This window comes from Gadus morhua, chromosome 10 (assembly GCF_902167405.1).
Source record: "Gadus morhua chromosome 10, gadMor3.0, whole genome shotgun sequence".
Taxonomy (NCBI): domain Eukaryota; kingdom Metazoa; phylum Chordata; class Actinopteri; order Gadiformes; family Gadidae; genus Gadus; species Gadus morhua.
Window position 1 is genome coordinate 20,422,916 of NC_044057.1, and position 12,500 is coordinate 20,435,415.

At 50.1% G+C, this 12,500-nt stretch overlaps 1 protein-coding gene across 1 annotated transcript in view; it reads right to left on the reverse strand.

Moving 5' to 3' along the window:
- The window catches only part of gpc3 (glypican 3), a 101,020-nt gene that overhangs the window by 25,527 nt on the left and 62,993 nt on the right, over window positions 1-12,500 (reverse strand). The window contains exons 5-6 of the mRNA XM_030369262.1: window positions 11,048-11,173; window positions 7,187-7,301 (exon numbers count right to left, since the gene is read on the reverse strand). Coding sequence (XP_030225122.1) covers window positions 7,187-7,301; window positions 11,048-11,173 — 241 coding nt within the window. The remainder of the gene's footprint in view (window positions 1-7,186; window positions 7,302-11,047; window positions 11,174-12,500) is intronic.

Consider the following 12,500-nt stretch of genomic DNA (forward strand, 5'->3'; position numbering starts at 1 on the left):
AGAGAGAGAGAGAGAGAGAGAGAGAGAGAGAGAGAGAGAGAGAGAGAGAGAGAGAAACCAGTGAACCCCATGTCCTGAGGAGAAGAAGGAGCAACCAGGAGGATTACGGAGGGGATAGTGCCCCTGAAGGTGGAGGAGATGTGGTTGTAGAGGAGGTGATAGATACATAAGTGGTAGGTCTGGTTGTGGACACCTTGAAGGTCTTGGATGTGCTGCCAGTGTTCAAAATGGTGGGGGCTGGGGCCATGGTAATGGAGGTGGTGCTGGTGGTGGCTGGGGCGCTGGTGGAGGTGGTGGAGATGAGAGAGGAGGCGGTGGTCGCTGTGGGCTGGCGGTGGCGGCGGTGGCGGTGGAGGCAGAGTAGGGGTCACTTAGTCCTCATTAGCAGGCAGACTAATTGGGAGGAAAAGGGCCCTCACATGCTTCGTCTGACCTCCCAGCCAGCGGCTAAGAAGGTGGGGGCCAGCCGAGGAGAGAGAGGGGTCGTGGGTAGGTGTTGGGGTGCGTGAGGAGGAGGAGGAGGAGGAGGAGGAGGAGGAGGAGGAGGCGGAGGAGGCGGAGGAGGAGGAGGAGGAGGGGGGGGGTTGATTTGTTTGTACTACTTTGTAAAGCGCCGTCTCCTTCTCTCTTTCTCTTCTCACCAGGACTCATGGATGGGAAGAAGTTAAAAGAAATCAATCCACAAAAACAAGGGGGTCATGTTTGTGTGGGCTGCCTTAAACGGGGAGTGGGGGAAGGGGACGGGGACGGGGGGTGGGGGGGACACCCACTCTGCCTTTAACAACCCCCTCAGCTCCTTGGAGATTTGCACCAGGTGTCACACTTCATTTGAAGAGCCCTTATGGCTATACAAGCACCTTGGTCCCCCAAACAACACACCCCTCTCTCCCCCCCCTGCCTACCCCACAGTCCTACTACATGAACATAAAACCACGAGAAGGGGGCCGAGAGCACCAAACACCCCAGGGTTGGTGGTGGTGCTGGTGGAAAAGGGGGGGGGGGGGGGCACATTAAACGACGTTTGAAAAAACCCTCAGTACATGACATCAAACGAGAGCCAGGTCTTTGAAAGGCGCAGACATAAGGGCTGGGTGAGGGAGCGTACGTTTACAAAAGCAGCGGGAGCAGGTCTGACACCCATGGCGTCCATGAGCCTGATTGTAGACGCACTCGATTGGAGGAGCCCGGGGCTCCGGAGTGTCGTGGAAACCCTAAAGGGGCCGCCACCATTTTGTACCCGGGCGCCGTCACAACGCGCACACAACACGAGCCGTGTCGCTCCGCATCTTCCAGCGGATACCTCAGCCCTGGACTTTATTTTAACGGCTACACGTGGCGTTTGCACTTTACATCGCCCAGGAAGGCTATATAAGTGTCTGCTCTGGTTAGGATGCTAGCGCTAAGTTCCAAGGCTAAACCGTAATGCTTGGTCGTCCGGGGTGTGCGTGAGTGTGTGTGTGAGTGTGTGAAGGCTGTGTGTGTGTGTGTGTGTGTGTGTGTGTGTGTGTGTGTGTGTGTGTGTGTGTGTCTATATTAAAGCTACATGTTAGTGCGTGTTCCAGAGAGAGCGGGCACGCGGAGGAGGAGGTGTTGAGAGCATACCGGCCCCGGGGCCTCTGATGGCGGCAGTGGCTCGCAGGAAGTGAGACTGCATGATGGAATTTGTGGCGCTCGGGCTCTGGTTTATTTTCCACCCTGGATGCCTGTCCTACCTGCTGGATTTTCCCAGGTTCTGGATTCAATTATGGGGAGAGGCGCAGGCTCCCTTTCTCCCCCTCGTGTGAGGGTGGGGGGGCTATGGCTGGCGGAGCTGCAGTCTGTCCCACACAACTCAACGCAGCCGGGCTGCGAGAAAGAGGCGGCCACAGCGGCACGGTGGAGCTAAATGAGCCAAGGAGAGGAGGAGGAGAGGAGGAGGAGAGGAGGAGGAGGAGATGGTGGAGGAGAGGTTGAAGAGAGGTGGAGCGCGGCAGAACCAAGCACGGTACAAGAAGAAGGTTTTCCCCTTGTACCGTGTGCGGAGGTCCCTCCACGTTATTCCCGGCTTCATATTCCCCCTGACAAAGTGTGTCTTTCACGCGCTTTTTAATGCGTGAAAGACACCTGGAAGAGCCTATCAGAACAGTCCCCAGAGCTCTGACCCTCCAAATGGCAAACTGCTCCGACAAATGAGAGGGAACGAGGTATAATCAACGACCAATCACGTAATTGCTCTATTTTCGCCACTAGTTCATGCGTCTCCTGTGAGATTAGTCGTTCGGAGGCGAAACTCGATATCCTGGGAAGTCAACCAGATGTCGGAAAAGAAATAAACCATGTCCCTGAAAACAAGAGTGGGATCATCCAAATATGTCCGGTATTAATTTAATTTACAGAGCTATGATAACCGGTTAAATCTACAAACACTGATAGCGTAAACAGGGCATTGGATGAGGACATTCTTTTCCAAATGAAAAACAACATACATTATGTAAGGGAATATCTTCTCCATACTCTGCCCCCCCCCCCCCCCCCCACCCAAACACCGCCGAGACGATATGGTCCACAAAACTATGCTGAAACAATTCATCACCTCTGGGTAAAGGCGCATGTAAAGAGCCTACTGCACACATCACATACATCACACTGGAACCAGCCGCCCGCTGTAACAATGTGCAGAGCTGTCCCAGGGGTCCCAGGGGAGGGGGGGGGGGGGGTGGGTGGAGCCATCCCCCAGACGAGGAAAGGAGTCGAATAAAAGTAATTTCTCTTCTTCCGCTTACAGGGCACGATACACTGCATACTTGGCTGCTAAGAAATCCATGACCTCAGCAGCTTCGGGCGTGAGAAACTATCGGTTCATATGTATGGGTTAGGTGGTAGGAACGATTTGCATTGTTTTTTGTCGTTGTTTTGTATATTTGTAGGAGGAGGGGGGGGGGGTAGTTTTCCCAGAGGCACAGGGAATAAGTGTCTCGGGGGGGGGGGGGGGGGGGGGGGGATAGTGCTGATAACACTGACAACATGAGGAATGAAAGGTTTTTCCCCAAAGCCGGGCTAGGCGTCTCACAAGGCCGTCATAACGGTGCACTTAACGAAGTGGAGGAATGAAACATCGAAAGGGGGATTAACGTTAGGGAAGGAAGTGAATTCTTGAGAGCGGGGGCATTGCTTTCCATAGCGCAGCATCAAGAGCTGGAACCAGGGGCCCTCTCGATGACGTGACGTGGTTCGCTTACAGTGGGCTGGGACGGATTAGCACTCGGCAGCAGCCTGGGACCCTGGGTCTCTGGTCGTTTGGACAAAACATGACAAATTAGATTGTTGCTCACGAGTCTTGCCAAAAAAAAAAGGCGAGTAATGCGCATCGAAATGGAAAATATGTGGCTGTTTAAAAAAGGTGCCCCAGAGGACTGTATCCCACACTTCGTAGAACATGCAAGCAACACGCAGACGTTATCGGGGGCTAAGACGCAGACGTGTAAGCTATCGTGGCACCGTGCTGGCACACGTCCAGGAACATTACACTATTCAAATAGCATCCGCACGCTGGCCGGGGCCACACTGAGGCACACACACCGCTAATACACACAGCTACACACTCGGCCGCAGATGCAAGTGATTAGCTCTATCTGCTATCAGATGTTCAATAAGATCTGTTGTCGAGGCCGAGCGGGACCCAGAGTTGGTGGTCTGTCGGGCGGGAAGAGAGAGGCAGAGAACTTGTAAATCACCTCCTTCGACCCTTCTCTCTATACGTCACCACTTTTCTTTTTCCAGTGCCGCAAGAGTGCTTACTTACACCCTAGCCATTCAGCAGAGCCTTGACAGAGGGGGGCATTTGACAGGTTATGTATGCAGCGAGCTTCACCACAATGGTAAAACATAGGATAGAGTTGAACCTCTACATCCTGGACCAATTCATCCTGAAACCATTGGAGACGCTGGAGAGTGTTTTTACATGGAAAACAACACAGTATAGAGTCAATTCCATCATCATATTTATACTTGCATGGTTAGGGTAAGTAAAATTGTATCGGCAATGTAAACCAAACTTTCGGAAGTCAGAACGGAAACATCTGCCAACAAATAGTCATGAAAATAAATCAAAAGTAACACTTACATAATACACAAATGTCCAAATTGAAATCAACACACATCATTCATCATTCCTGTTTCTCATCATGCATATCCATCCAAACATAAAGAACACAATCACCATCAGAGGCAAACTTTTTTTTCTCTTTTTTTGACAAACAGCGATGTTTCTCTTTTGTTGTTCCGACGTCTGTTCCAGAAAACGTAGATATTGTTATGAGAACAATTTACTACGCATGAAACATGGCGCATAGTGCCGCCACACTTTGATCAGATGTTGCTCCAGCCTATTGAAGTGGAGATCAGAGAGGAGGCCTCCGTTCCAACACAACTGCGCTTGCCGGAGGATCGTGTCTATTGTGTGTTTGGGGGGATTATTATGGTCTGTCGTATATGCCAGCTAATTGTGCAGGGTAAATACTGAAGCAGACTCGTTTGTTTGCAGACCCTGGACATATTCCTCTTTAAAAACCGACACTATATATGTCGCCACACAGCATGGCTTCATAATGACCGATTCATCTGATTATGAGCACCTCATACCACACACACACACACACATGTGCAGAGACACACACACACGTATGTGCAGACCCACACAAACACACACACGCACAAAAAGATAGAAATAAGGGGGGATACGGAAAACCAGCTGGACGTCAAAACATCTGGCCAAGGCTTATGATAAACGTACGGACATTCATTAATGCATTTTCTAAATTCTCAACTATCTACATAAATGGACTTATTTAAATACTTTGACTCAGGCCTCTAAATATAGAGCTAGCTATCGCCCTCCTATTTGACAAGTCTCTGGGAAACATTCATACACTAACATGAGGACTTTACATGGAAGTAGCTCTGCTGCTAATCACCATGGCATGTTGTTTGTTTCTCTGTCCATGTACGTTTTGAACGCTTTATTACATTAGCCTACATTAGAGAGAGAGCGAGTGAGCGAGAGAGCGAGAGAGAGAGCAAGAGTGAGAGCGAGAGAGTGTGTGTGTGCGCGCGTGTGTGTGTGTGTGTGTGTGTGTGTGTGTGTGTTTGTAAGATAAACCCTGTATGGGCCTTGTGTTTCTTTCCAAGCTAGCGTCTAACAAAAACATTTCTGGGACAAATTACATGTGGGAAGAATGACTTTGGGAAAAGAAAGGAGGGAGATGTCGGAGGGAGGGAGGGAGGGAGGGAGGGAGGGAGGGAGGGAGGGAAGGGTGGTGGGTGGGGGTCCTGTAACACTCGCTGCTCAAAATACACCCCCCCCCCCCCCCGCCCCAGCCTTCAACAGGACGAAGCATGCATGAGGTAATACAGCAAAAAGTAATTGGGAAAATTACAGAGCACATACTCATATTTTCTCTTAAACATGGTGGAGGTGGAGACCCACACTGTCTCCTTAAATACCTCCCCCCCCCCCCCCCCCCCCCCCCATCAACCCTCCATAGATTGCTTGAATAGGGAGGGAGGAGAGGGGAGTGTAATGCACTAAGACAGGACTCTGGTACTGTACGCTTAACTCGCACACACACACACACACACACACACACACACACACACACACACACACACACACACACACACACACACACACACACACACACACACACACGCCCATTGCTTAGACCCACCCATTGCTTACACACTGTAACGGCTTATCAATAATTGTGTGCAGTCTAGTTTTTCCCCCGCTGTGCGTTCTGGATCGGAGACACACACACAGACACACACAGACACACATCAGACTTACATACACACACACACACACACACACATAAAAGCTGAGCAATGGAAAAGTCTCTTTTCACACGCAACTCAACATGTGCTGATGAACATGACCAGCGAACGGATGAGGAAGCAAAAGAAAAAAAGCTTGCTCCGCATCACGAGATGTCATCTGAATCACCTCACTTCGTAGCCAAAGACGTACTCCCAACGTTGCTTTCTATGGGAACATATGACTCGCCAGCAGCTGGATGTTCAGTGGGGAATCTCAGTGTGCGGCCCGATCCATCATCAGAACTTTTCAAGTGGTAAAGAAATCGTACGGCGGACGTGAATCACCGCGAGAAAAACACATACGGCCGACGACATTGACAGCAATCTCTGTTTAAAATGTACAATGTGACTTTCGATTTCGTTATCGTATTGCCACACTTTAGTGCCGATTCAGTTCTTGGCAAGATATCCCAGTCGGGTTTGAAACCGCAATGTCCACAGTCTCAGCTGCAGGCGTCCCCGGACTAGCACGGCTCTGCCGCCTCATTAACGTCACGGCTGAGCAGAACCGTGTCCACTGAAGGGCTGAAGAGCGGACACACGGCCACGTTATCCCGCCTCGGAAAGACATCCAGAGAAGCCCATTGAAGAAGTCGCCTGTCGACTTGAATTAGTGCATCGTTCAGGGGGCAACAAGACAGGCTCTGTGGAGCAGTGGCTCCGTGGCCCTCGTTAGCTGGACCCCACAGAGAGGAGAGGGGCCCCTGGGAACCCCAGCTACCTGGCTGGGTTTAAAGAGCCCCACAGCATCGTGCTCCCCCATAGGCGGGCTCAGTGTTGGGAAGGCTGCACGGTGGAAAAGGGCCACACACAGGTCTACCAACAACACGGCTTCTGTATCAAGGGTGTTGTGACATACCTGTACGCACACACACACACACACACACACACACACACACACACACACACACACACACACACACACACACACACACACACACACACACACACACACACACTAACTCATACGGACACGAACACACACACACGCAAACCCCCAACCACGTACACACAGAAATGGACACACACACACACACACACACACACACACACACACAATCACACACACACACACACACACACACACACACACACACACACACACACACACACACACACACACACAGACACAGACACAGACACACACACACACACACACACACACACACACACACACACACACACACACACACACAAACACGTACACACACAGACACAGCACACACACACAAACACACACACACTATGACGCAGGCCGAGAACATTTGAAAACACATGAGCAATAACACACACGGACAGACTGAGGCAGGCGAACAAGGTGCAGGCAGCCCACCTGGTTGATGTGTTTGAGTTTGTCGATGATCTGGCTTATGATGGGCTCTGGGACCTTGTTGCTCCTGGACTCAGAGCCTTGAGAGTTGGTCCGCTTCAGGCCTGGAGCCGGGAACCTGGTGGAGGAGGGAAGGAGATGTTAAGGTTAAAACACTTTGTTGCTGTTGGCGGTGTTCTTAAGCACCGGCCGCACCGGCTTCAAGGAAGTCCAACACAAACATGCTAATTGCACGTTGGGCTGAATGAGTGTGATTTGTGACTCCGTAAACAGCAGGTAGGCTTCTCCGGTTTAAAATGAGCTGGTAGGCCTCTGTGATTATAAATGAGCTATTATTACCCTCTAGTGTTGGGAATGGGAACTTTTAGTTGGGTTTTCTGAGCACGGTAGAAACAGTTCCCACCTTAACAGGCTTTGACCTTTTGGAATGAAGTATTGTATGACACACATAAAGACCACGTAAACTGGTGTCGGTCCTGGTGAAACCTTGGGAGTGAGGGATGGGGAGGGGAGGGGAGGGGAGGTGTGTGTTTATCTTTGTCTGCGGGGGAGAGTAGCTGTCATGCAGGTTCATACGTGCTACTGTTACTATTCTTAAGTAATGCAGCTGAGTCAATGCTGGGTGTCCATGCCCTTGTATGTCCACAGGCTGGGGCAGTGAAATACGTTGAGGGCTGCCTCCTTTTGTGTGCAGGAAAAAACACGTCTGGAGGTACAATGTCCTCTGCTCTGGACAATGGCTGCCGTCTACCTCTGTCTGGTCGTAAGACCCAGCTCTTTGAAGGTATTTCTATGTCACCCCAATGTGACAGGGAACATAATTCCGGACCGAGCCTCATGTTGAGGTTGATATTTAAAGGGAACGGTCACGGGGGGGCTCAAAAAGTCTGTAAAACCAGCTCAAAAGCATGTTTCTTTTCGATGACTTTAAGCTGGTTTCGTTGATTAGTGGGTGATTCTTGAGTGTTTAAGGTCCTATCTACAGATGATGTCTAGCTGCTACAAGGCAGCGAGTGTTTAGATATGGAGGACAAAGGGCCACCGGTGGGAGCCCAAGTAACCAAAGAGGGTGTGCACGGACCAAAGTCCGTGCGCACACACCTCTGCGTGACTCTGCATGCCCTTTGGCAGGTGAGGCAAAGCATGAGGTCATAGCCATTCTCCCTGCTACCCACTGCATACACCTGATGACCTCCAATATACTACGCCTGCGCGCGCACAAACAGACACACACAAGCACACACTCATGAATGATTGCACTCTCACATTCTCTACACAAGCAACCTCATGCACCTATACACACACGGAAGCACATGCATGTTCATGTACTCACACACACACACACACACACACACACACACACACACACACACAACATACACACACACACACACACACACACACACACACACACACACACACACACACACACACACACAGCACTAGCAAGTCGCACCATTCTCCAGCCAGGTACATTCATCAGACTCTCCTTGGCTGCTCAGTCTGGCTTTTCATTAAACTCAAATAACACTTCCACAGTTATTTATTATTTTTATTAGCCATGATCCAACCCCCATTCGCTGTTTAATTATCTCATTAATAACGGAGACAGCCCAGAATCATTTAGCGCAGGAAATATGGGTTGGGCCAGCAGAGCTGGAGCTGGAGAGATCCTACCTCGCGATAAGGGCCAGTGAGGCGCTACTGTTTCCCAGTGACGAATGTCTCTGGGCCCAGGCTCACTCATTATTTACCTGGCTGGATGCAACCAGCCGCTGTGATCCTCAAACACTCAGGACACCGGCTGTTCTCCCAAAGCGCTTTGTTTCCTCAACTCTTCAATCAAGCCTATCCCGTTGAACTCTCTCTCTATGTATTCAATTGAACCATGTTCATTATTTTCATGTCTGATTCAGTCAGTCAACAGGTTGCTTGTTAAGTTTGATTCTGGCTCTCTGTGGGGTTCAGGGGAAAGGGGGGGACGGGGATTGGGACGGGGAACCAATCGAGATGGGCCCTGGCAGAATGAAGAGGCAGAGGTTTTCTTTAGCTTTTTCTCGTTAACCCCATATTGAGTTGGAGCTCCTGGTGTCACCTTGATGGAAGGCGCAATCTGGTGCGATACTGGTGTGCACGCGTATGTCAGAGGTAACATGACAGTAAGGCACCAGGATCTGAGGGTTCATACTGTTTGTATTGGGGTCCTTTGATCGATTTATCCTCTGCTCATTTGTTTTAGCACCTTATTTATTTCACACACAATATGGAGATTGTTACTGCTATTAAATCAGTGAGTAGGCACTTTAATCCAAAGCAATTTACAATGAATTGTCTTAATTAGACAAACACAACTACACTCTCCTAGCAAGTAGCATAGAAGGTAGAAAGCGGATGTGTTTGCATTAATGGGAAAACTTTAACGTTTAAAGTCGGGCAGGTTGCGATCCACGGTGTTGCCTAATGATGTCTGCCTGTCAAGTAGACAACCATAACACTGCGTCCTTTCCATGCTTTCACCTTCTCTCCACAAAAAGTTTTACCATCTCTCCCCAACGGCCAACGCACTTTCGATGATCCAGATCAAACTCGACGCAAGGCCTGCGATTCAGATCCGGCATAGCTCTACTTGACTTGAAGAACATCGCAGTAACACTACTGCCGTTAGAGGTTTGATTCCCACGGGCAACGTCACTGCTACGAATGTACGCATGGAAGACGCTTAGGATAAAAGCGACTAACAAACGGCAAACGTATAAATATGACCTCTCTGTTGACGCGGTGACTTCCTGGCTCATGTCGTACTCTGTCCCTCGTCCTCCTGCGGGGGCCAACTTCCAACCCAGTCGACCTCCACCTATCACACGGTGCGATCTGCCCACTGATCAACACACAGGATCGCCCTACCCTCTGGCCAAGCTGTCTCCTGCTCCAACACACGTACTCTCTCACACACACACACACACTGGGGATTTTTCTGGCCTCTCTACCATAAACTCTACAAATTCAGGGAGACGTTGTGTGACGACTGGAGAGATCAAATACAAACTTTCTCACTTCCTCTAGGAGGACTCAAAGTGTGGTGTCTACGCCTTTGATTTGAATCAATGCACCTTTTCCACGGGTGGAAGTGAACCCAAACGCACTATGTAAGCTAAATTGCATGCGAGTCCGGATCAGAGTGGAAGGTTGGAGGAGGTGGGTGGGAGAGGGGGTTGGTCAGCGTTTGAAATACTGTGAAATCCAAATTAGGTTCGGCCAGACACATGAGGAAAGAGGGGATGATCGAAGCGGCAATTAACTGAGCAGGGTAGGAAGACGGCAGAGCGTCCGACGTTAATAACACCCTGTAGAGCTTATGTCAAGATTTACACTGGTCCTCATAAAGCAAGGGAGAGACTGCAAAGAGAGCACTGAGAAAGGGAGGGAGAGAGAGAGAGAGAGAGAGAGAGAGAGAGAGAGAGAGAGAGAGAGAGAGAGAGAGAGAGAGAGAGAGAGAGAGAGAGAGAGAGGGGGGGGGAGAGACACAGAGAGAGAGAGAGAGAGAGAGAAAAAGAGAGAGAGAGAGAGAGAGAGAGAGAGAGAGAGAGAGAGAGAGAGAGAGAGAGAGAGAGAGAGAGAGAGAGAGAGAGAGAGAGAGAGAGAGAGAGAGAGAGAGAACTTTGTAAAGCTGACCTTCATTCCACTTAACACACTCCTGGCAGTACTCTAATAAAGAAATGTCAATATGACAAAGAATAAATTCACTCAACCAGAGGCGCCCAAAGTCTTCACGCTGACACGCAGATCAAGCTGAAGTAGTTATCTCCCTCAATCAGTGATGGAGTCCTGTCCAATCAATGAAGACGTTAATCAGCTGGAGATTACCTGTCTGTCATTTCCTGTCCGTTCCAGCAGAGGGAGTGGTTGCCAGGAGCAGGCTCGCGGTTACACAGCGCCTCCCCCAGGTCACTGTAGAAGAAGCCAAACCCCCGCAGGCTGGAGATGAATTCCCTATGTTAAAGAAAGAAAGAAAGAAAGAAAGAAAGAAAGAGAGAGAGAGAGAGAGAGAGAGAGAGAGAGAGAGAGAGAGAGAGAGAGAGAGAGAGAGAGAGAGAGAGAGAGAGGAGAGAGAGAGAGAGAGAGAGAGAGAGAGAGAGAGAGAGAGAGAGAGAGAGAGAGAGAGAGAGAGAGAGAGAGAGAGAGAGAGAGAGAGAGAGAGAGAGAGAGAGAGAGAGAGAGAGAGAGAGAGAGAGAGAGAGAGAGAGAGAGAGAGAGAGAAAAAAAAACTTCAATAATTATGTTAATCTGCTCCTCTTACTGGTCAGCAGCTTACTGGGAAGAAAGACTAATTGTTTTAAAGCGAGAGAGAAACACACAGAAGAGGAGAGATCAATAGAGGCAGATAGAAAGCCTTGTCCTTCTCAGTCTCCAATCCTGGTCAGGGAAGAGGGGGGGGAAGAGAGAGAGAGAGAGAGAGAGAGAGAGAGAGAGAGAGAGAGAGAGAGAGAGAGAGAGAGAGAGAGAGAGAGAGAGAGAGATCAACGTCCCGGCCGTTTAAATGAGAGGGGAGTATTAAAGACTATAATGGGTAAATGTGGTAAATGAGACTCCCCCGGGTGACCGGGAGAGGGGCAGAATCAGCAGAGGACTGGGCTGGACGAAGCGCCTGGGCTCCTAATTGACATTAATCTAGCCCCTGTGCAGCCCTGGCCAGAGGCCCCTGCTGGCAATGATCACTCTGCTCATTTAAGCCTGTTACTGCTCAGCGGGCGTCAAAGGCACTGGCACCACTGGCAGCCACCACAAAGAGCGAATATCAGTCTCTCTGCCCCCGTCTGTCGCCCTTCGTTACCGGGGCTGTGAGTGGGGACTGTTTGGACAGAGTACTGTAATGGCGCGTTTCCCCCGGTGGGTGCGGTTCGGTTTGTGAATAGGTATAGTATATAACGGTTCACGTTTCCACCGCCAAAAGTGGTGGACGGGGCCCGGACTTAGCGTACTTATTCCTCATACTCCTCCGTTGGGTTATCTCGCGGTGTGAAAGTTCGACAAGTTCGAGCTACACACGCCGTCCGTTGAATGGTCGAATGATTCCTAACTTCCGTGCGACAGGGGGGGATAATAACAAACAAACACAGTACCCCGTAAGGTATTTCTGGACAACGGCGAGAGCTTCGTTTATTTAGGAAAATGTGCGTTCTTCTTTTCATTGGATTTATTATCAGGCGACCCTGTGTCGGCTTGCTATGTGGTCACGATGCTTACATAGCTGCCGCGACTATCGCCATCCGGCTTAAACCCCGCCCCACCATAAGGGTACTGTCGGCAGTGGAAACGC